The sequence below is a fragment of the Dermacentor variabilis genome, chromosome 4 (assembly GCF_050947875.1).
Source record: "Dermacentor variabilis isolate Ectoservices chromosome 4, ASM5094787v1, whole genome shotgun sequence".
Taxonomy (NCBI): domain Eukaryota; kingdom Metazoa; phylum Arthropoda; class Arachnida; order Ixodida; family Ixodidae; genus Dermacentor; species Dermacentor variabilis.
The window spans coordinates 219,716,064-219,741,220 of record NC_134571.1 but is presented as its reverse complement, the minus strand read 5'-3'; the positions used below and the strand labels follow the sequence as shown (position 1 = coordinate 219,741,220).

Here is a 25,157-nt window from a genome sequence, read left to right as displayed (position 1 = left end):
GGCGATGTTATCTAACGACCTTGTCGACAGCATCCAGACACACAGTCACTTTCGACTCGACCCAGGAGCATCTCTATACGCCCACACAGTTATGAAAGCGAAGAGATGAAATAGCTCAGCAACAAGATGCCTCGGATGACTGCGCCATTACTTTATGATACCTACTGGCATTGCCTGCCACGTAACATACATGCTCGACGAGCGGTCCGTGTTCCCATAAGACAACGTCGTAGTGTCTCGGGCTAGTTCGCCGTGCGGCTAATTATGCGCTCCACGCAGAGACGCCAAGTACAGCCGCACGCATTCACGGTTTGACCAGTGGTCGGTTCGCAATATACCCTACAAGGTGTTTGAACCCGCCACCTGCCACCTTCGAAGCATCTTGTCACGAAGCTGCTTAGATCTGGCACTGTGATCTCCATCTCCTTTTTGCGATCTTCAGTGGAATGTTATTGAGAACCCCTATGGGTAGTGACCATATTCCTGCTAACATTAAAAGAACATCTCTTTTTCTTACCATCCCACTGAGGCCACGCCGTTGGAAACTCCATCTAGCAGACTGGCCTCTCTTTACTGAAAAGGCCACTCTGGATAACATATCAGATGAGCTAACCATAGATGAAATGAATGATAAGATCACCGCCTGTATACTTGCTGCAGCAGCAGAAACAATCCCACAATCGTCTGGCTTCCTAAGAAAAAACCTAAAACCCTGGTGGACGAAAGAATGTACGCAAACAAAAAAAAACTACAAAACAAATCGTGGGGTATCTTTCGGCGATACCCAACACAAGATAATCAACTCTCTTTCAAAAAAGAAAAAGTGAAAGCCAGGCACACACGCAGACAAGCCGAAAGACAGTCCTGGAAAAATTATGTCTCTTCTATAAATAGCTCAATAACATCCAAACGAATGTGGGATCAGCTTCGCAAGTTTAGAGGCGATTACGCTTCTAACACAATCCCTATACTGTCACCTCCAGGCACACAAACAAATATAGAAGAAAAAGCAGACATATTAGGGCAACATTTCCATGATATACCAAGCTCGAAAAACTACTCTGCTGCATTTCTGAAACATAAGCAATTAGCATAAAAACTAAAGCTTCCGACCACATAAAGTTCGGAAAGACTGTATAATGCCGCTTTAACGCTTCCAGAAATCAACAGAGTACTTACTAGTGGCAAAAAAAAAACAGCACCCGGTCCGGACAGGGTACACTATTCAATGCTAGCTCACCTATCCCCTAAAGCAGTTGAGACCTTGCTCCATTTCTTCAACATAATCTGGGAAACGGGAAAAATGCCCAAAGAGTGGAAGAAAGCTATCATAATCCCGTTCTTGAAAGCTGGAAAACCTCCCACAACAGCAACCAGTTATAGACCCATAGCACTCACAAGCTCTCTTGCAAAGTCCTATGAAGCCATTATCAACATAAGATTGACATACGTCCTTGAAACGGAGAACATGCTAGATAACCATCAGTGTGGATACAAGAAAGGTTGCTCCACAATAGACCACCTAGTCCGGCTAGAAGACGAGATACGTGCGGCCTTTCTACACAAGCAATATTGTCCCACAGTTTTCTTCGATCTTGAAAAGGCGTACGGCACAACATGGAGGTTTGGTGTCTTAAGGGACTTAGCAGATTTAGGAATCCGAGGCAGAATGCTGAAATGTCTAGCCGATTTCATGTCGGACCGAAGGAAGGAAGGAAGGAAAAAGTAGAGAAGGAAAGGCAGGGAGGTTAACCAGTTTAGCGTAACCGGTTTGCTACCCTACACATGGGAGACGGATGGGTGCGATGAAAGATGGGGAAGGGGGAGAGAGAGAGAGAGCACATAGTACAGCACACAAACATCGTCCGGTAGAGTCTATCAATCTGGCATTGTACGTGATAACACTGTCAGAGCCGCTTGTCCAATCCCGTCTCTTTCAAAAACTGAAGTAGTCCCTTCGTCGCCTTCACCTGCGATGTCTTCTGTCGGCGGCATGTGAAAATCGTGTCGAGGGACAATGGTCTAGTGTCAAGGTGCGCGAGAACGGATGCCAGGGACTGTCGCTGAACATTATATTCAGGACAGTCGCACAGAATGTGTTGCAGCGTCTCCTCGCAAAGACAGGCATTGCAGAGAGCGTTGTCGGCCATTCCAATGCGGAATGAGTAAGATTTCGTGAAAGCCACCCCTAACCATAAGCGATAAAGCAGAGTCGCCTCGCTTCGGCGGAGTCCAGTTGGCATATAGAGATGCATCAAAGAGGGCAGGTGGTATTGACGGTTGCTCTGGTTGGTCTGGCTGTTTGGTGTGCACCATGAAGAGAGCGTCATCTCCTGTGCAAGCACTCGAAGTCTGCTAGCTGCGTCGGATCGTGAAAGCGGTATGGCCTCTTCTTGTGCATCTTCAAGAGCTGCCCGAGCTGCATTATCGGCGTCGTCGTTTTCAGTGACGCCGCAGTGACTTGGCAGCCACTGAAACGTCACGTGGTGTCCTTTCTCCTGTAATGTATGGAGTAGGCATCTAATATCGAATACGAGCTGTTCGAACGGCCCGCGACGCAGAGCTGATAGTACAGATTGTAGGGCTGCCTTTCAGTCGCTGAAGATGGACCATTGTCGAGGTGGCTCCCGACTGACGAAACGGAGTGCAGCGCGAAGAGCAGCTAGTTCAGCAGATGGTGATGTTGTCGGGTGGTCAGTCCTAAAGCTGATGGTAATAGCTTTTGCTGGGACAACCACAGCACCGGACGAACACTGGATGTTTGTGGAACCATCAGTATAAATGTGTTCACTGTCCGCGTACCTCTCGTGCAGAAGAAGCAGAGACAGTTGTTTGAGAACAGGCGACGACAGTTCAGACTTTTTTCCGATTCCTGGTACACTGAGATGTACTGTGGGGCTGATAAGACACCAAGGGGGTATCGATGGTTTAGATGCAGCGGTGAAGCCCGAGGGAAGTTTGTCGTTGTACTTGTTGATAGTTTTAGAGAATGATGATTGGTGCCTGGCTGAAGGTAGTGCTGCAAGGTGGTGATAGGGAGCACGTGAAAAATGTCTGATGTGCGTTCTCAGGGCTTCCACCGTAATGTGAGTTCGCATTGGATGGTCCCGAGCAATCGCAAGAGTCGCCTCTGTTGACGTACATCTGGGCAAACCAAGGCAGACTCTGAGTGCTTGAGCTTGTACTGCCTGCAGAACACGAATATTTGTCTTGCAGGTGTTGTTCAGTACAGGTAGACTGTATCTTAAAAAACCGAGAAAGAGAGCTCTGTAGAGTTTAAGCATTGCGTCTACTGACATCCCCCACGTCTTCCCTGTCAAGTATTTGAACAACTGGGAAGTAGCTGTCAGGCGCCGTTTCATGTAGGCCACGTGTGGGCTCCAACAGAGGTCTCGGTCAATAATGACGCCAAGGAATCTGTGGTTTCGGACATAGGAAATGGTCCGCCCATTGATTGAGATGATATAAGGCGTCATCGGTTTCCGAGTAAATGCGACTAGTGCGCATTTTTCAGGTGAAATGCTGAGACCCTGTTTACACAAGTAGTTCGCTGTCAAAGTGGCCGCTCTTTGAAGTCGCGCACGTATCTGAGGACGTGTGACTGCCGAAGTCCAGACACAGATGTCGTCAGCGTATGTTGAAATCTTGATGGTAGTTGGCAAGCATTCAGCAAGTCCAACAAGAGCGAGGTTGAATAGCGTCGGGCTGAGAGCACCGCCTTGAGGAACGCCCCTGCTGGTATAGCGTCGCGTAGTTGGGCCATCGTCAGTTAACACATAGAATGATCTTGCAGACAGGTAACTTGCAATCCACAAAAAAACTCGACCACCTAGGCCAACCGTCGCAAGAGCGTCGAGAATGGCCTCATGTAATACGTTATCGTATGCCCCTTTCACATCTAAGAATAAAGCTGCAGATAAACGCTTACGGGACCTTTCGTGCTGGACATATGAAACGAGATCAACTACACTGTCGATGGAAGAGCGGTCACGTCGGAAACCAGCCATGGAAAGCGGATAAATCTTGTAAAATTCAAGGTACCATTCCAGGCGGCCAAGGATCATCCGTTCCATTATCTTTCCGACACAGCTGGCCAGTGCTATTGGGCGGTAAGAGGTGAGTTCTAATGGGGATTTGCCCTGCTTTAAGAGTGGCACCAGGCGGCTTACTTTCCATTCGTCAGGAACATTTCCCTCCTGCCATGAGGTGTTGTAAAGGCTCAACAATTCTATCCGAGCGGACTCTCCGAGATAGCACAAGGCCCGGTATGATATACCATCTGGACCCGGAGATGATGAGCGCCTGCAGAGAGCTAGTGCCGCTTCGAGCTCCTCCATTGTAAAAGGAAGGTCCATGCGGCAATCACGGGAATGGGGGACGTCAGCTCGGGCTGGAGGATCTGGACGAGCCGCTTGGTCTGCGATCCGCGCACAAAAGTCTTCCGCGACATCGATGTCTTGCCGCCCTTGGAAAAGCGCTAGCGCCTTGAATGGAAAACGCCGTTCCGGAAGGCAACGCAGACCTTGCACCGTTTTCCAAATGTGAGACAGTGGCTTGCGGGGGTCGAGTGTCTGGCAAAACGTTGCCCACCGTTCCGACGCTAATCTATCCATACGACGCTGAATCTTCTTTTGCATCCTCCTGGCTGCCCTAAGGTCATGGATTGATTTTGTACGTCGATATCGACGTTCCGCCCGGCGACGAAGCGCTCGAAGTCGCTCTAATTCTATGTCGAAGTCATTTCGCGTGGAAGAGATCGTCATCATGCGAGTGGCGTTTTGCATCGTCATTTTAATCGTTTGCTCTAACCCAGAGGGTAGGCCCTCGCGGCAGGCATCTTCCATCTCAGATTTGAAGTTGGCCCATTGAATCGTCCGAATGGTATTCCGTGAGCCTGATGTAGACGACATGCCTTTGATGTTCAGATAGATGGGAATGTGGTCACTCCCATGTGTCTCAATGTCTGGAAACCACTTCACACATCTGGCGAGAGAGTTGGAGACGAAAGCAAGGTCGAGGCAGCTGCCGTATGTCACGCCTCGAAGAAAGGTGGGGCTACCATCGTTCAGGAGAGTAAGGCCATAGTTGTGGGCGATACTTGCTAATATTCGTCCTCTTGCATTTGTCCTTGTACTTCCCCATGCTGGATGGTGTGCATTGAAATCTCCTATGATGACCCATGGGGCGGGACAAACACTCAAGATATCCGCAAATCTTTTGGTATCGAAATTGCTGGAAGGCGATATATACACGCCTATGAGAGTAAACAAGAGTTTGTTCTTTTTAACGGTGATGCATAGATATTGATTGTCGTCGTGGGGCGCAATTGGTTGCAAAACATAGGTGAGTTCACGACGAACAAAAACGACGATTTTGCTGCATGCACCGTTTGTTGATGAGATGATAAACTCGTATCCTGACAGTCTTATTGGTTTCGACAAGTTGGGCTCACAAATGACGATGAGTGGAAACCCATTGGTGTAGACAAACTGACGAAAATCTGAAATTCGTGATTTTAGCCCTCTGGCGTTCCACTGGATGACGGACGCTGCTTTGACTTCTTTCCGGAAGGATGGGGTAGGAGTAGCCATCTGTCTAGTTGAGGGATGCAAGCACTGGGCTTAAGGCGTCCAACACTTTAAGTGCGCTTCGAGCAGATGGTGTCCTCATGTCCACTAAAAGCGTTCGAATGGCCTCCATGAGAGAACGTAGCACCGAGATGACTTGACGGTCTGTTTTAGGTGAATCATCCATGGCCGGAGAAGGATCAGGTGGGGCCCCGACCTGCTGAGGTTCTGTCGCAAGGGAGCGGCTCGGTAGCGTAGGCCATTCCTCTAAAGATAGAGTCTTTTCTGTTTCCTTCGTGGAAGTGGTGGGCCCTTTCGCGGCGCGGCTAACTGGCACCGCAGAGGAGTGGGTACTGTCACTTCGCGCATGCGTCTTCTTCGAAGACGTACGATGGTGCCGACGTCGACGCCGACGCCGTACTACTTTGGCTGCCCCCCTGTGGGCCGAATTGTCTCTGGCCATTTGCTTGAGAACCGCGCGTTCCCTCTTGATGCGGGGACAGTCTTTCGACGAGGCCGCGTGAGGGCCGCTACAGTTAGCACACTTCAGGACCGTGGCACCGCAGGTCTGTTCTGCATGAGGTTCAGCGCAACGGGGACACAGTAGCGAGTTGGGACACACGCCCTTGACGTGTCCTAGCCTGAAACACTGATGGCATTGAAGCGGCTTCTGGATGAATGGTCGGACCGGATGTCGAAAATGTCCGACTTTAACGTGGGATGGGATACAATCCCCCTTGAATATTACTTTCACGCAGCGCGTATTCCCAAGGCGGCGCACTTGCGTAATGATCGTGCCTTCGTATGCCGGCTTGATGAGGCTAGGTAAGTCATCATTAGGAATGGCTATGTCGATGTCGTAAATCACACCGGCTATGGATGTGTCGTCGATCGGGATAAAGGGGCGCAATTTGATTCCGCCTAGCTCCGTGATCGCTTGAAGTTTTCCAAGCGCACTCGCGTTGTACACGTCTATGGCGAGTATATTCTTGCGTGGATTTATTCTTATATCTTTAATTTGATCCGGCACCGCACGTTCCAGAAAAATGGATAGGGCTTGCCTGTTCAGCAATCGTAGGTTGCTTGATGGCTCTTCCGGCATATAAATGATGACGTGTGGCCAGCGCGCAGGCCTTGACTTCATAGTCGTTGTGCTCGCAGGAGTTAGGAACGGCGCTGTCACGTGTATTCATTCAGGAAAATAGTGTGCCACAAGGATGCGCACTAAGCACAACACTCTTTATAGTAAAAATGAACTCTTTTAACAAAGTCCTTCCCCCCTCTGTTATGCACTCCATATACGTCGATGATCTGCAAATAGCGTGCCGCGCCTCAAACTTACAAACATGTGAAAGGTAGCTCCAGATAACAATTAATAAACTAACCGTGTGGGCTGAGAAAAATGGCTTCCGCTTCACTACTCAAAAAACCGTTACAGTGCTATACTCGCAAAAACGAGTATTGTACTTTGACCCGGTTCTAAAATTGAATGATGTCGCGCTGCCGGTTTGTTTTACCGGCAGCGCGACATCATTCAATTTTCGAACCGGGTCAAAGTACAATATAAATTATTGGGAGTAAACTTTGACAAAAAACTAAACTTCCTAGCCCACATTAAAACACTAAAGATGAAGGCAAATAAAGCATTGAATATCCTGAAAGATTTATCTCATAAGCACTGGGGTTCCGACCGAACCTGTCTTTTACGTATTTACCGGTATCTTGTGCGTAGCCTTTCAGACTACGGCTCCGTGGTTTACGGCTCAGCCAGGCAGTCCTACATCCAACTACTTGATCCAGTACATAACCTTGGATTGCCACTAGCAAGTGGTGCCTACAGAACGTCACCCAGTCAAAGTTTATATGTTGAGGGTAATGGACCCTCATTACAGCAGCGCAGAGCATTACTAACATTCTCTTACCTACTCAGAATTCAGTCATCACCGCAACACATATGCTACGACATCCTCACACAGTGAAACTCACGCTTACACTACACAAATAGATCTAACATGATTAGGCCACTTGTCCTGCGGTATGAGCAATACTGTCGGGATTATGACATTCCCCACGAAGTCCTCCAGGTTGCCAAGAAACCACAACGGTTGGCCCCATGGTACAATTTCACACAGTTGTGCAACTGGACATTAACACATTTAAAGAAAAGAAACACTCCACACTAACACATCATACAAGAATTCCGTGCTCTTCAGGACAAGTATCAAAATCACATGTAATTCTACACGGATGGCTCCAAAACAAAAGAACACGTGGGTGTAGGGGCCGTAACAGAAAATTGGGAAACAAGTATCCGTCTACCAATACATGCTTCTGTTTTCACTGCTGAGGTTTATACTTTATGGGTTGTAGTTAAAAAGATTATCACTGGCAAGCACAAAAACACAGTCATATACACTGATTCCTTAAGTACACTGAAGGCTCTAAATCTGAAATCTGAGTGTGAACCCCTGTTAGGGGACATACTAAACATGGTCGCGCTTAACAAATATGGGAGATCAATCCGCTTCTGCTGGGTACCAAGTCAGGTTAGGATACCGGGTAACGAAGCAGCCGATAGATGTACATCGATGGCAGCATTCAAAGACATAATAAACACAACACTTCCATATAAAGATAGTATCCGTGCCATTAGGAAGGCCTTAACGTCAAAGTGGGAACACGAATGGGACCATTGTAGAGAAAACAAACTATATCTCACTAAACCCGTACTTGGTGAGTGGAAGTCGTGCAACCATCACGAGCGCTTCTTTGAAGTAGTTCTATGCCGACAACGCATTGGGCACACACCTCACACACAATTATCTACTTACAAAAGAAGACGTGCCAACATGTGAAAAATGCCAAGAACAACTAACAGTCATGCATATACTACTCACATGCACACACATTGTAGTACAAAGACGGAACTTTTTGCATAACCTATATCAAATGCACATACCTTTACATCCTGCTTTAATTTAAGGAAATGATTCGATAATCCCATTACCTGACCTGCGTAAATTCCTAGACGGCACTGGCTTTTTAAACAAAATATAGATTAACACGGCCTTTCTACTCTTAAATAGTATTATAAAACACCTCGTGTTTGGCGCAGCATAGCCTTAGCCGCTTTTGCGCCACTAAACCAGATTTAACTAACCAACTAACTAACAACGTCGTATTGTATCCATCGGCGTTAGGCAAAGACTCCCCAGAAAGCTGATGTTGCCACAACCCCACCTTCAGCAGGAGTGCCTCGTCAATGCTGGAAAACTGGAGAAAGTCGTAGTCGCTGCGCTTTGGTCCCTCCGTGTCAGGCCGGTCGTAGAAGTACAGCGTGGCGGTCTCCTTCTGCACAAGAGGACATCAGCACCGAGTGATTACCCTTTGGAGACGCCACATTCACCCACGAACAGCTTTTTATTTCTTTTTGCACCTTCAACATCTTCATAAACAGGCGGCAGCAAAACGTGATGAAAGATTTTGAAAAAGCTCGGATGTTTCTGTATCATAGTTTCCACAAGTGTGGAGCTATAACAAAAAAAAATAACTCTGAGGTTGTTCGTGCAAAAAAGACGACCTACTTATGAAGCACGCCATAGCGGGAAACACCGGATTAATGTTGACTTGGGTTATATTCTGAGGTTTTGCGTGCCAAAACCACGATTTGATTATGAGGCACACCGTAGAGGGAGACTCTGGATTCATTTTGACCACCAGGGGATCTTTAACGTGCCCCCAATACATGGGACACAAGCGTTTTTGCATTTCGCCTCCATCGAAATGCGGCCGCCCTGGCCGGGTTAGGTCCAGCGACCTCGTGCATAACAGCACAACACCACAGCCGCTAATCCACCGCGTCGTGTCCCGATTAATTTTGACCACCTGATAGTCTTTACCGTGTACACAATGAGCAATACCAGTTTTACATTTCAGAAGGGAATACGTTTAGGCATGTTTCCAATTCATCGTCATACAGAATACGCACTCTTAAAAAAAATTCTGGCTCTCCCGTAACCGAGAGCAGATGTAAGCATGAAATGGTTACCGGCAAAGCATATTGGTTGGAGATTATACTATCCACAATCTTAAAATGGGTGTTGTGCATGTTCATAACGGCACACCTCACCACAACACACCGCCCCACGCCATACTGTGCACTGGTCCACATATGGACGCAATAGTTTCCTGTCACAGACAAAACCTCATTGCAAGTATCGTCTCGGTCAAACGGCCACTCGCTGCGCGCCGGACGCTGCCGTAGGCGCCACGGAACTCGCGAACCACTGGCGTTGAAAAGAGCATTCAGCCAAAAAGAAAAAGATGACAATCAAGTGTGTAGTGCCTGGTATCTATCTGCCTTTCGAACGTTGCTATTTCAAGTGACAAATAAGACTTCAGCGTGCTATAAGTTACAGCTTGAGTGATATTGTGAACAAACATTGTGAAGAACTCGGAAGCAGTTTTTTGTAACTTGTTTGAAAAGTAACTACCGTATGTAATGCGATCTTGACTAGTTGCCCAATGTTATCGTTTGAGTGCCCGGATAAGACTTTGCTTTTTGCTCAAGGTCACATGAAGGTTGCCCACAACGGGAGCTAATAGCATTTCATGCTTAAAATGTCGTGATATGCACAAACCAAATGCTAACACACTTGTTGTGACAAAAAGCACTACCTTTTTAGGAAGTGCGGTAGTGAAATTACAGTTAGTACTTTTCACAACCTGCTGAAGCTAGGAAAAATCACTAACTTAGTACCAACTCAGTAGTGCAGTTAATAATGCAACTGCAAAATAATTACGAACAATACAATGGAGCCCATTCGAGTGCCGCTTGCATTGTGAAATTCAGTCGACGGTACTGTAGGTGCATAAGAATCTATAATAATATTGTCACGTGGTGGTGACTCCGATGAACAGATTAGCAAAACTGTAAATGGCTAAACTAAACCTTTATTGGTCGACCATGTGCCTTAAAAAATGTTATACTTAAAGCAGAACGTTAGCGGCGAACACAGTAGGCAATTGTCGAAAATCTGATCAGCGGGTCAAGTGCGTCGGCTTGTATGCGTCAGTCGTCGAATGTTCCAGTGTAATTGCTGGGACCCGCGTGCCTTCCAGAAAGTTCTACACCATCCGCATCGCGTGATGAAACCAGATTACACAAGGTTGGGTGCACAACAGACAGCGGATAGAACCATCGATAACTTTCGAGAAACTTCCGATACATGTAGGCGCGTCCTGCGCAGTGCGATAACATTTGTGAGGCGGTGAAACGTGGTCACTCAATAAAGACAAACAGGTAGACGTGTCAATACCGTCCTCTTAAAAAGCATCGTCCCGATGCTACCAACATAAGAGAGCGAAACACAAAAGGACACTTACTAAACAAATGTAACCAAGCAACAAATAGAAACAAAGACCAAAAAAAGTCCAAAGGTCAGCTAAGCGAATTCATATAGTTCAATAGCGCTTGTAGAATGGCTTAATTCGCACAGTGTGGGCTATTTCAGGTCTTGAGCGGCGCCGCTGTGATAGCGAAATGCCGTCTGGCACGACCTCATAGTCGTGTGCGCCAATGCGTTGGATGATCTTGTAAGGTCCGACATAGCGGCGAAAGAGCTTCCCGCTAAGTCCTCGTCGGCGAATTGGGGTACAAACCCAAACACGGTCACAAGGCTGGTACTCACCGTAGCGTCGTCGAAGGTTGTAGTACCAGCTGTCGGTCCTCTGCTGGTTCTTGATTTGCAGGCAGGCGAGCTTTCGGGCGTCTTCGGTGCGCTGGAGATAGGTGGCAACGTCATGATTCTCTTCGTCGATGACGTGCGGAAGCGTGGCGTCGAGTGTCGTCGTCGGATTCCTGCCGTAAACCAGCTTAAATGACGTGATCTGTGTTGTTTCTTGCACCGCAGAGTTGTAAGCGAATGTTACGTACGGCAGGACGGCATCCCAGGTCTTGTGCTCGGCGTCGACGTACACTGATAGCATGTCGGCGAGGGTCTTATTCAGGCACTCCGTAAGACCATTCGTCTGCAGTTGGTAGGCAGTTGCCCTCCTGTGGCTTGTCTGCCTGTATTGCAGAACGACTTGCGTGAGCTCTGCTGTAAAGGCCGTTCCCCTGTCGGTGATGAAGACTTCTGGGACGCCATGTCGCAGCAAGTTGTTCTCGACGGAGAATTTCGCCACTTCGGCTGCACTATCTTTCGGCAGTGCTTTAGTTTCAGCAAAGCGGGTGAAGTAGTCCGTCGCCACGACGATACACTTATTTCCGAATGTTGGCGTCGGAAAGGGTCCCAACAAGTTCATCCCGATCTGCTGAAATAGTCACCGAGAAGGCACAATCGGCTGTAGCAATCCCGCTGGCCCTGTCGGCGGTGTTTTACGTCGCTGACAGTCTCTGCATGTCTTGACGTAACGGGCAACATCGGCGGTCAGGCGCGGCCAGAAATGCTTTTCCTGTATTCTCGATAGCGTCCGGGAGGATCCGAGGTGCCCAGCGGTCGGATCATCATGTAGGGCGCCGCGCAGTACTTCTGGACGCAGCGCTGACGGAACAACAAGCAGGTAGTTGGCGCGGACTCGTTAAAAGTTCTTTACGAGTAGATTGTTTTGAAGCGAGAACAAAGACCATCCTCGCTTAAATGCCCTAGGGACAACGTCGGTGTGCCTTTCCTAATACTCGACGAGGCTTTTTAGCTACGCGTGTGCTCGTTGCTGTTCAGCGAAGTGTTCCGAACTTATTATTCCAAGGAAGACGTCGTCATCCTCGTCATCATGCGGCGGCGGGTCAATGGGGGCGCGTGATAGGCACATGGATTCAGTTTGTTTTCGTCCGGACTTATAAGTTACCGTGATGACGTATTTTTGCAGTTAGAGGCTCCACTGCGCCAGCCGTCCTGAAGGATCCTTTAAGTTCGCTAGCCAACACAACGCGTTATGGTCGCTGACGACTTTGAATTGTCCGCCATATAGGTAAAGGCGAAATTTTGCTGTAGCCCAAACGATGGCGAGGCATTCCTTTTCGGTCGTAGAATAACTGCCTTCTGCTTTTGAAAGCGACCAGCCAGCGTAAGCTATCACACGTTCAAATTCGTCTTTCCTTTGTCCATGACGGCACAGAGGTCGAAGCTATTGGCGTCAATGTGGATTTCTGCATCGGCGTACTCGTGGAAGTGCGGAAGTACCGGTGGCGACTGCATGCGTCGTTTCAGTTCTTTAAATCCGTCGGTCTGCGGCGTTTCCCACTTGATCTCGACATCACATTTTGTTAGATATGTCAACGGCTCAGCGTTGCGTGAAAAGTCCTTGACAAACGCCTGTAGTAGGCACACATGCTAAGGAATCTACGCACTGCCTTATTGCCGATGGGCTGCGGGAACTTTGCGATGGCGGATGTCTTGACCTTTCGAGAAACTTCCGATACATTCAGGCGCGTCCTGCGCTGTGCGAACATTTGTTAGGCGGTGAAACGTGGTCACTCGATAAAGATAACAGGTATACGTGTCAATATGAAAAAGGATAAACGGCGTCCTTTCGGTATCTATTAAGCCGAATTGTTGGCGTAGATAATACTTACCAAGGACATGACGGCCTAATGACTACGGGTAACAAAGTACTAGATAACTCCATCACGCAACGTACGATAGGCAAGCTTCCTTTCTCGTCCTTGTTTACAGCGGTCTTCTTCGAAAGATCGCTCATACAGAACGATAAGGGTGCTACGCGACACGTACCCGAAGACGAACTTCAAGAGTACTTTGAGAGGTCGTTTTAGGCAGAACATGTTGCAGCGTTGAACACCTATGTATTTGGATAAATAATGTATCCTAATTCTTTGTATCTTAATTTCTACAGCCTGCACATATTTGTGCCACGACGTTGACGTAACTGTTAGCACAACATACAGAATAATGCTACAGCTTATATAAATTTCGCATAATAATGTCACAGTCACAGCCTAATACAGACCACGCCCACATGAGGTAGCAGTAGATTAGTATTTACTTACTAAATCTAAGAAATCTTTCTGACTATTAAGTGCAGCACTTACTAGGTTTACTAGCCGCTGGCTAGTACAGAACTAGTAAGATGGCAGTAAAATACATATGAATCTAGTTCACGCATGCATTTGCTAGCTATTTACTAACTTTTTGTTTAAGAGTGCATAGAGCAACACGAACAAAGGACAGGTCGAGGTAGGACAAGCACTGCAAAGCATTTGGCCCCCATCGAAATGCTGCAAGCTCGGCCGAGATTTCATCCCCCGACGTCGTGCTTAGCAGGGCAACGCTACGTAGCCGCTAAATCACCACGGCCGGCAAACAATAGATATAACTCTGTAAACTAGCCAGGATGTCACTGCGTTTGCATCGTCAAATTTGTTTTGGTTCTCCTGATTTTCTCTGACTTTATGGAAGTTCTCAATCAAGTTATGACGCCGGAGGTTCAGGCGCACAGAAAAATAGTTGGCTTCTAGATTGCTCAAGTTACTAGTCAGTCCATAATTTTGAAGTAGTACCAGGCAGGATGCCCTATCATATTTCACTGGACAATCTGTTTCGTGTTACTGCGACCACCTGGCCAGGCTCACAATCACAAAACAAGAAAAGGGCACCATTTCGCGCATTGCATAGGTTCAAGTTGAAAATATCGCTCCTCTGGTGACAAGGCTAGTGACATATCACTAATTTTACCATAACAACTTTTGGAACATTCTTTCCTGATTCAAAGCGATAAGGGCCAAGGTTTCCTGTAGTTTGCCTGAATATTCGAGGACGGACATATTCCTTGCAAATTCCTAGCTATTAGAGTTTATGTATATAAACTGTACCTACGCCATGCATTGTATTCTGATGAAGGCCGGACCCCGGTGTAAACATCAATAAATCGCTTCATACGTGCGTCTACCTCACTGTGCGCGTGCGTGTGTATGCGTGTGTTATCGCACAGCTGAGGACGCGCCTACATGTATCGGAAGTTTCTCGAAAGTTATCAATGGTTCTATCCGCTGTCTGTTGTCACCCAACTTTGTGCAATCTGATTTCATCGCGCGACGCGAATAATATAGCACTTTCTGGAAGACACGCGGGTCCCAGCGATTACTATGGAACCTTCCGTGACTGACGTATAAAAGCCGACGCGCTTGATCCGCTGATCAGATCTTGCCACTATTGAGAGATTGAGCCGCTATTGCTGATCTTTGAGTGTAGCTTGCTTTTCAGGGCACATGTTCGCCCAATAAAACACCAGTTTTTTCAATGGAAGTTTTGCTGCTTTCTTCAACGTCACTACTGCTTTACAATACAAACACACACACACGCACACAAACACGCACACACACACAAACACGCACACACACACACACACACATATATATATTATATATATATATATATATATATATATATATATATATATATATGTTGCCACGTGATAGTGACGTTAAAGAACACCGTAGCAATACTGTGAAAGACAAAACTAGCTTTTATTGGGTGAACCTGTGCCCACAAAGACAGGCTACACTTAAAGCACAACGATAGCGGCGAACACAGTCGGCGACGGTCGAAAATCTGATCAGCGGGTCAAGCGCGTCGGCTTTTATAGAACAGTCGTCGAATGTTCCAGAGTAACCGCTGGGACCCGCGTGTCTTCCACAAAGTTCTACACTATTCGCGTCGCACATACATGCAATCAGATTACACAAGTTGCGGGGAAAGACAGCGGACGGAACCATCGATAACATTCCAGAAACTTCTTTTATATGCAGGCGCGTCCTGCGCTGGGCGATAACATTTGTTAAGTGCTGAGAAGTGGTCGCCTGATAAAGATAAAGAACTACACGTGTCGTTACCCCCCTCTTAAATATCATCGTCCCGATGCTACAAATATAAGAGAGCGAAACACAAAAGGAGACTTATTAAACAAACGTGACAAAACAACGAAAAGAAACAAAGTCCCAAGGTAAGTTACGCGAAGACCCGAAGTTCATTAACGCTGGTAGTATGGCTTGAGTTTCACAACGTGGACTATTTCAGGTCGTGAGCGGCGCCGCTGTGAGAGCGAAATGCCGTCTGGCAGAACCTCATAGTCCCGTGCGCCAATACGTTGGATGATCTTGTACGGTCAGAAATAGCGACGCAGAAGCTTCTCGCTCAGTCTTCGTCGGCGTATAGGGGTTCAAACGCAAACATGGTCACGCGGCTGGTACTCGACGAAGCGTCGTCGGAGGTTGTAGTGTCGGCTGTCGGTACGCTGCCGGTTCTTGATCCGTAGGCGGGCGAGCTGTCGGGCTTCTTAGGCGCGCTGGAGGTAGGTTGCGACGTCAAGATTCTCTTCGTCGGTGACGTGCGGCAGCATGGCGTCGAGCATCGTCGTCGGTTTCCTGCCACAAGCCAAGAAGGTAGAAGAACAAGAAGGTAGCTGGCGCGGACTCGTGAGAAGCTATTCTTTGCGAGCAGGTTATTTTGTAATGTGAACGAAGACAATCCGCGCTTAGGTGCCCTAGGTACTACGTCGGTGTTCCCTTCCAAATGCTCGACGAGGCCTTTTAGCTCCGGGTCTGTTCGTTGTTGTTTAGTGAAGTTTTCTGCGCTTATTATTCCGAGGAAGGCGTCGTCATCCTCTTCATCTTCCGGCGGGAGATCGATGGGGGCGCGTGATAGGCAGTCGGCGTCTGAGTGTTTTCGTCCGGACTTGTAGATTACCGTGACGTCATATTCTTGCAGGCTGAGGCTCCACCTCACCAGCCGCCCTGAAGTGTCCTTTAAGTTAGTAAGCCAACACAACGCGTGATGGTCGCTGACTACTTTGAATGGCCTGCCATAGAGCTAATGTCGGAATTTTGCTGTGGCGCAAATTATGGCGAGGCATTCCTTTTCAGTCGTAGAATAATTGCCTCCCGCTTTTGCCGGCGACCGGCTAGCATAAGATATCACCCGTTCATGTCCGTCTTTCTTCTGGACTAGGCCGGCACCGAGGCCTAGGCTACTGGCGTCAGTGTGAATTTCGGTAGCGGCGTCTTCGCCGAAATGGGCAAGTACAGGCGGTGAATGCATGCGTCGTTTTAGTTCTTGAAATGCGTCGGCCTGCAGCGTTTGCCACTTGAACTCGACATCAGATTTGGTTAGATGCGTTAGCGGCTCAGCGATGCGTGAAAAGTCCTTGACAAAGCGCCTGTAGTAGGCACACATGCCAAGGAATCTACGCACTGCCTTCTTGTCGATGGGCTGCGGGAACTTTGCGATGGCAGCTGTTTTCTGCTGATCGGGGCGTATTCCGGATTAGCTGATGACGTGGCCTAGGAACAGAAGCTCATCGTAAGCGAAGCGGCACTTTTCTGGCTTCAGAGTGAGCCCTGATGATTTGATGGCCTCTAGTACTGTCGGAAGCCGCCTAAGGTGATCATCGAAATTTCTGGCGAAGATGACGACGTCATGCAAGTAAACGATACAGGTCTGCCGCTTAAATCCTGCTTACACCGTGTCCATGACGCGCTGGAACGTTGCAGGCGCGGAGCACAGTCTGAATGACATGACCTAGAACTCGTAGAGGCCGTCTGGCGTGATGAACGCAGTCTTTTCGCGATCTCTCTCGGCGACTTCTATTTGCCAGTAGCTAGATTGGAGGTCCATCGACGAGATGTATTTAGCGTTGCAGAGCCGATCCAATGCGTCGTCTATCCGTGGAAGGGGGCATACGTCTTTCTACGTGATATTGTGCAGTCGATGATAATCAACGCAGAAGCTAAGGGTTCCGTCGTTTTTCTTCACCAGGACAACAGGACATACCCACGGGCTTTTCGACGGCTGGATGATGTCGTTGCGGAGCATTTCGTCGACTTGTTGCCTAATAGCTTCAAGTTCTCGCGTCGAAACTCGGTAAGGGCTCTGGCGGAGTGGTCGAGCGCACTCTTCGGTTATTATGCGATTCTTGGCGACTGGTGTTTGTCGAATCCTCGATGACGTCGAAAAGCAGTCTTTGTATCGTCGGAGAAGACTTCTGATCTGTTGCCGCTTGCTCATCGGGAGACTTGGATTTACGTCGAAGTCTTGTTTGGTAACTATGGTCGTCGGGGTAGACGCGGCAGAATCGGAGAGAACAAACGCATTACTGGTTTCCAGAATTTCCTCGATGTACGCGATCGTAGTGCTTTTGTTGATGTGTTTGAACTTATGGCTGAAATTTTTTCAGCAATACTTTATTTTTTCCATCGTGCAGTCGAGCGATCCCTCTTGCGACGAAAATTTCACGGTCTAGCAGTAGACGTTGGTCACCCTCGATGACGCTTCAACGTCGGAAGGTGTTTCGGTGCCGACGGAATTGAGAATGCTGGAGCAAGGCGGAATGCTGACTTGACTTTCGAGCACGCTTAGGGCATGGCGACTACGAGAGCTTTCCGGCGGTATCGCTCGTTCTTCCGACAGCGTTATCGACTTCGACTTCATGTCGATGATTGCGCCGTGTTGGTTCAGGAAGTCCATGCCGAGAATCACGTCTCGTGAACACTGTTGCAGGATAACGAAGGTGGCAGGGTAAGTCCGGTCATGAACGGTAATTCTTGCCGTGCAGATTCCAGTCGGCGTAACGAAGTGTCCTCCAGTGGTCCGAATTTGAGGGCCCTCCCATGCAATCTTAATCTTCTTCAACTGGGCAGCGATGTGTCCACTCATGACGGAGTAATCGGCCCCTGTGTCGACTAAGGCGGTGACTGCGTGGCCGTCGAGAAGCACGTCGAGGTCGGTGGTTCTTTGTCTTGCGTTACAGTTAGGTCTTGGCGTCGGATCACGGCTGCGTCGTGTTGAACTGATGTTGGAACGTCGCGTCGTCAAGTCGTCTTTCGTCGCTGTAGTCTTGACTTCCTGATTTCGTCGGGACGGTGGCGTGTCGATATGTCGTCGAGGTAGTTTCTTCGCCATCTTCGTCGGCGGCGGAGGATGTTCGTCAGTTCGACGAACAGCAACCGCACCTCCATCGGTTGCTGCTTTTAGTTTTCCGGATATGGGCTCGCTAACCGGCCTCGGGCTGGGCCATTGTATGGTCGGCGCTGCGGCGACGGGTAGCGTCCTGGTGACGGCGAACGGGGCGGTCGTCGAGGGCTCCACTGAGTAGCGGCGAGGTAGTCGGCGATGTCACGAGGGCTTTCACCTTCCCTCGGGCGCTGTTCGTTGACGGCGAAGTCTCGCAATCCCAGGTCGCGGTATGGGCATCGGCGGTACACATGGCCGGCTTCACCGCAGTGGTAGCAGAGAGAGGCGGTGGTCAGGGGCTCGTCAAATGTCCGTCTTCCTCGCGTAGGTGCGCTGGGCGACGGTTGGCCGTGCTGGCGGCGGCGGCGGCGGACGACGGAATTTTGGCATTACAAGGCCCTGGCGCCGCGCGCAAGGGGACCTTAACGGCGTGCGACGGCGGCGTAGGTCATCGCTTCTGGCTGGGGATGCGGTAATTGAGGTTGCACCTCAGGAACTCTCAGTTATTGCTGAACCTCATCTTTCACGATGTCAGCGATCGAAGCTACTTGAGGTTGCGACGAAGGCAAGACCTTGCGCAGTTGTTCGCGCACAATGGCCATATGGTCTCTTGGAGACCACCGGAGCCATGTGCTTGGATGGCGCAGTGAGGCGTGAGTACTTGGCAGTTATATTGCCTAGCGCGCATTTTAAAAGTTTTGTTAATCGTCGTAGCCTCTGTCAGGAACTCAGCTACGGTCTTGGGTGGGTTTCGGATTAGTCCGGCGAAAAGTTCTTGCTTTACACCTCGCATCAAGAAACGTACTTTTTTCTCTTCGGACATTTCCGGACGGGCATGCCGGTAAAGACGGGTGATTTCTTCTGTGAAGATGGCGATGGTCTCATTGGGTAGTTGGCCTCGGGTTTGCAGCAGAACTTCCGTCCTTTCTTTTCGGACAACGCTCGTGAACGTCCTCAGGAAGTTACTGCGGAACAGGTCCCATGTAGCAAGTGTAGACTCCCGGTTCTCGAACCAAATCCTCGCGGCATCTTCCGAGGAGAAGTAGACATGTCGTAGCTTATCCTCAGATGTCCAGTTGTTAAAGGTCGAGATCCTTTCAAAGGGTTCGAGCCAGGTTTCCGGATCCTCCGACGTAGCTCCATGGATGGTAGGGGGCTTTCTGGGTTGTTGAAGTACGACGGGTAACACTGGGGCTGCCATAGTGGTTGGCTTGGCCACAATCTTTTCGGTCTTCTCAGGTAGAAGTCCGTGCTCCGGGGGCAGCTGTTGTAGACGACGGCTTGCTCGATGGTCCGGAACTACGTTGGTGCTATGTTTGCGGTCCGGGCTTGGATTACGGCTTGTCGGGGACGTCCGGCACATGGACGAAAAGCACCTCCACCAGATGTCAAGTGGTAGTGATGTTAAAGAACACAGTAGCACTACTGTGAAAGACAAAACTAGCTTTTATTGGGCGAACATGTGCCCACAAAGACAGGCTACACGAACACAGTCGGCGACCGTCGAAAATCTGATCAGCGGGTCAAGCGCGTCGGCTTTTATAGATCAGTCGTCGAATGTTCCAGAGTAACCGCTGGGACCCGCGTGTCTTCCACAAAGTTCTACACTGTTCGCGTCGCGCATACATGCAATCAGATTACACAAGTTGCGGGGAAAGACAGCGGACGGAACCATCGATAACATTCCAGAAACTTCTTTTACATGCAGGCGCGTCCTGCTCTGTACGATAACATTTGTTAGCTGGTGAGAAGTGGTCGCCCGATAAAGAAGTGCACGTGTCAATATATATATATATATATATATATATATATATATATATATATATATATATATATATATATTTAACCAATACAAATCAGGCGGTTCACCCCTATCTAGTTTATATTGATGCCTGTGGAAGGACACAGACAGAAGACACTATTTACAGGCTATTTACTCTGGAGCTAGGAAGCCAGGCCGACAGTCGCTCGCGCCAAGCGCACCGACGAACTTCATCGTCGTTCTCGCTGCAGCTCGTTTCTTGAGCGTCGCTCGATCCTATCGTAATACTACCCCTCCGGCGGCAAAAGCACCGTCACGGTGCTGTTAAATATCCAAGAGCGCGTGGAGAGCTGTAGGGCTTGAGTGGGGCGACGTGGACAATGTCACTGGTTGTCACAGCGGAGGACGTAGTGGGCGTGGCTAGAACGATTTCATAGGTGACATCGGTCACTTTGCGGAGCATGCGATATGGACCTGTGTAACAAGAAAGGAGTTTTTCCCGTAGGCCAACCTTACGCGAAGATGACCAAAGCAACACGAGGCTGCCGGGCACAAAATGGACATCACGGTGACGGAGGTCGTAGCGTTGCTTTTTCTTGTCTTGAGACACTTGTAGAAGAGCGCGCGCAAGTTGGCGAGCGTGGACAGCTTGGCCGATTGCATCACGGGTATAATCGCTAGTTGAAGCTGTGGCGGACGGAAGCACAGTGTCCAGCGGTAGCGTTGGTTCGCGGCCATACAAGAGTTAAAACGGGGAAAAGCCAGCAGTTTGGAGACAGGAAGAGTAGTATGCAAAGGTAATGTAAGGTAGAGCCAGGTCCCAGTTACGGTGGTAATCGGAAACGTATTTCGATAGCATGTCTGTAAGGGTGCGGTTCAAGCGCTCAGTGAGGCCGTTCGTCTGGGGATGGTAGGATGTGGTAAATTTATGCCGTATTGAGCGGGCACGCATGATGTCGTCGATGACTTTAGCCAAAAACGTACGGCCACGGTCTGTTAGCAATTGACGCGGAGTACCATGCATCAAAATAATATCATGTAGGAGGAAGTCCGCAACATGAGTTGCGCAACTGGTCGGAAGAGCACCGGTTACGGCGTAGCGGGTCGCGTAGTCAGCCGAGACTGCAACCCACTTGTTCCCTGATGTAGATTCCGGAAATGGGCCGAGAAGGTCTAAGCCGACACGATGAAAGGGCTCGGCAGGGATGTCGAGCGGCTGCAGGTAACCAGCGGGGAGCTGGGAAGGCTTCTTGCGTCGTTGGCAAACTTCACAAGCGGCGACGTAACGTTGCACGGAACGGGCACGACCCGGCCAGAAAAAAACTGCGACGTACACGGTCATAGGTTCGAGATACGCCGAGATGTCCTGCCGTTGGTGCGTCGTGGAGCTCTTCTATAACGGTGGTGCGGAGGTCTTTAGGTATTACAAGTAGGAACTCAGAGCGGTCCGGATGAAGGTTACGACGGTACAGAGTACCGTCGCGGAGGACGAAGAGGCGTAGAGTAGCATCGGCCGGAGAGTGCTCAAAACGGTCGAAGAGTGCTCTGATGTAGGCGTCACGGCGTTGCTCGTCGGCGAAATGAAGCAGCTGTGATACAGAGAATACGCAAGAAGCACTGGCAATATTAGAGGAGTCAGAGTCGTCAACAGGGTAGCGCGACAAACTGTCAGCGTCTTGGTGCAGGCGGCCAGACTTGTGCACCACAGAATATGAAAATTGTTGTAGCCTCAAAGCCCGTCGACCAAGCCGGCCTTTAGGATCTTTTAGCGAAGAGAGCCAGCAGAGAGCATGATGGTTAGTGACTACGGAAAAAGCGTGACCGTAAAGGTAAGGACGGAACTTCGCAACCGCCCAGACAACAGCAAGGCATTCTCGTTCCGTAATGGAATTGTTGCGCTCCGGTGGTGCTAGGAGGCGGCTCGCATGAGCAATAACGCGATCCTGGCCACGCTGACGCTGGGCTAAGACGGCACCTACGCCATGACCGCTGGAATCTGTACGCAGTTCTGCAGGGGCATCAGGGTCGAAGTGGGCGAGAATGGGTGGTGAGGTTAGAAGAGTGACGAGACGAGGGAAGGCGGCGGCCTCTCCAGTGCCCCACGAGAATTGTACGCCTTTCTTCAAAAGATTAGTTAGGGGTCTGGCAATTGTCGCAAAATCTGGAACAAAACGACGAAAGTACGAGCACAGCCCTACAAAACTTCGAACGTCTGCGGCTGTGTTCGGAACCGGAAACTCTCTGACAGCGCGAGTTTTCTCGGGATCAGACTGTACTCCGGAAGCGTCAACGAGACGGCCCAGAAGAGTAATTTGCCGGTGGCCAAAACGACACTTGGACTAGTTAAGTTGCAGCTTCGTCTTTCGAAATACATCAAGTATATTTGTGATACGTTCAAGGTGAGCGTCGAACGTTGGCGTGACGACGATGACGTCGTCTAGGTAGCAGAGGCATGTGGACCATTTGAAACCTTGGAGCAAGGAGTCCATCATACGCTCGAAGGTGGCAGGGGCGTTGCATAATCTAAACGGCATTACCTTAAATTGGTATAGGCCATCAGGTATGGTGAACGCGGTTTTTTCTCTGTCCATATCTTCAACAGCAATCTGCCAGTATTCCGAACGAAAATCAATAGACGAGAAATAGCTGGAACCGTGCAGACAGTCAAGGGCGTCGTCTATACGTGGGAGCGGGTAGACGTCCTTATTAGTAATGTTGTCCAGATGACGGTAGTCTACACAGAAGCACCACGTGCCGTCCTTCTTAACGAACACCACAGGTGACGCCCAGGGACTCGAAGAAGGCTCAATGATGTTTTTATCGAGCATTTTGTTGACTTCGTTTTTAATTACTTGGCGTTCCGACGCAGAAACTCGATACGGTCGTCACTGAATAGGCGTAGCATCGCCAGTAAGAACCCGATGCTCGACCGCGAGCGTCTGGCCTAAAGAGCGATCGTCGATGTCGAAAATATCTCGGTACGACGATAATACTTGGCAAAGATTTTCAGCCTGCGCCGAGGACAGGCCAGTCGCAACCATTTTCTTTATATTGGGATCGGCACCAGAGGCTGGCGCGAGGGGCCTGCTAAGCGCTCGAGAACCATCAGTCGATAACGCTGCCACGTATTGGTCGCCGAGACAACGGTGGCAAGGCAAATATCTTGCGGTAGAATTTGCTTTGCCAATCCAAAGTTACAGACAGGCATGCGAGTGCGGTTCCCAGTAATATTAAGTATACTGTGAGGCACTGTAACGTCATACCTTATTGGAATGTCGGGCAGAGGAGTGACGAGGTACTCGCCATCAGGAACTGGTGGGGAAGACAACAGTTCAATGTAGGCTATTGACTTTGGCTGCAGGCGAAGAAAGCCGGTGGGGCGTAAGCGGCAGCGGGGTGCGTCAGAAGGTTCTGCGAGCATCGGCAACTCAAGGCGAAGAGTACTGGAAGAGCAGTCAATAAGAGCAGAATGTGCGGAGAGAAAATCGAGGCCGAGAATGAGGTCGTGGGGGCTATGAGCAATTACGGTGAAGAGGACAGGAGTGTGGCGGCCGGCGATGCTGACCCGTGCCGTACACATGCCGAGGTTAGGCGCAGTATCGCCATCCGCAACGCGGACGACGCGTGCCGACGCTGGGATGAGGAGCTCGTTCAGTCGTCGTCGGAAGGCAGCACTCATAATTGAAAGATGTGCTCCTGTATTGATGAGTGCCGTGACAGGATAGCCGTCAACGTCAAGAAGGTTTCGGTTCGTGGGTAACGTGAGCAGAGGATTTGAGGGCAGGGTCGACAGCGCAGCTTCACCTCGAGAAGCTGCAGTGCCTAGTTTTCCGGCTGGATCCGGGAGGCGATAGGCGGCGAAGAGAAGCGACGGGGTTGGAACGAACGAGACTGATGGCGTCGGGGTGAGGGCGAACGGCTGTACTGAAGGTTCGGAGCAGGAGCATCCGCAGCCGTGGATTCATAGCGGGTGGAATAAGCGGCGGTGTATGTCCGAGTAGGTGGTGGCCATCGGTTGCGGCCGTGACGAGCGACTTGGCCGATGCGACAGCAGTGGAAGCAGCTCGGCCGGTCATCAGGGGTACGCCAATCTCGACGGGTTGCGGCGAGATGTGGTGGAAAAGGACTGCCGAGGACGAGCAGGGTCGATAAAGAACTGGGGAACGCTGTGTTGAGACGTGGAACACACGGAGTTCAGACCCATGTTCTCAAATTCCTGTCGGACGACGGCCTGGATCACCGCAATGGTGGTTGCTGGCGGATCGGGAGGCGTCGTGGAGAAAGCTGGCGAACAGGTGGCCTCGAGTTCGCGGCGAACGATATGGGTGACGTCGTCACAGGTGGTGGTCTGACGTGGTCGACCCTCACATGCCGACGTAGCAGCAGTGTTGGGTAGGCGCGTGATGTGGTGTGTGATACGGCGGCTCTTAGCTTGTTCAAGGTGACGGCATTCTTTGATGATGGCGTCGATAGTCGAGACGTTGCCAAAAACAAGCAAATTGAAAGCGTCGTCGGCGATGCCTTTTAGGACATGTGCACTTTATCAGCTTCAGACCTAGCGTCGTCAGCTTTTCGGCATAGAGCCAAGACGTCGAGGATGTATGAAACCTACGGCTCTGTAGATGTCTGAACACGAGACGCAAGAGCCTTTCTCGCGGCAACCTTGCGGCCAATGGGGTCGCCGAACAGTTCCCTGAGCTTTTCTTTGAAATTGTCCCCAACTGGTTATCTCGTCGTCATGCGCCTGGTGCCACACGCGTGGGGTGCCGCCGAGATAAAGGATGACATTGGCGAGCATAATCGTTGGGTACCACCTGTTATTAGCCCTGGCGCGTTCATAGAGTTTGATACAGTCATCAACAT

The 25,157-nt window shown here is 49.7% G+C and overlaps 1 protein-coding gene across 3 annotated transcripts in view; it reads right to left on the bottom strand.

Moving 5' to 3' along the window:
* The window catches only part of LOC142580117 (adenylate cyclase CyaB), a 189,527-nt gene that overhangs the window by 35,836 nt on the left and 128,534 nt on the right, over nt 1–25,157 (bottom strand). For all 3 annotated transcript variants that reach the window (XM_075690933.1, XM_075690934.1, XM_075690935.1), the window contains one exon: nt 8,808–8,918. In XM_075690933.1, the coding sequence (XP_075547048.1) occupies nt 8,808–8,918 (111 nt within the window). The remainder of the gene's footprint in view (nt 1–8,807; nt 8,919–25,157) is intronic.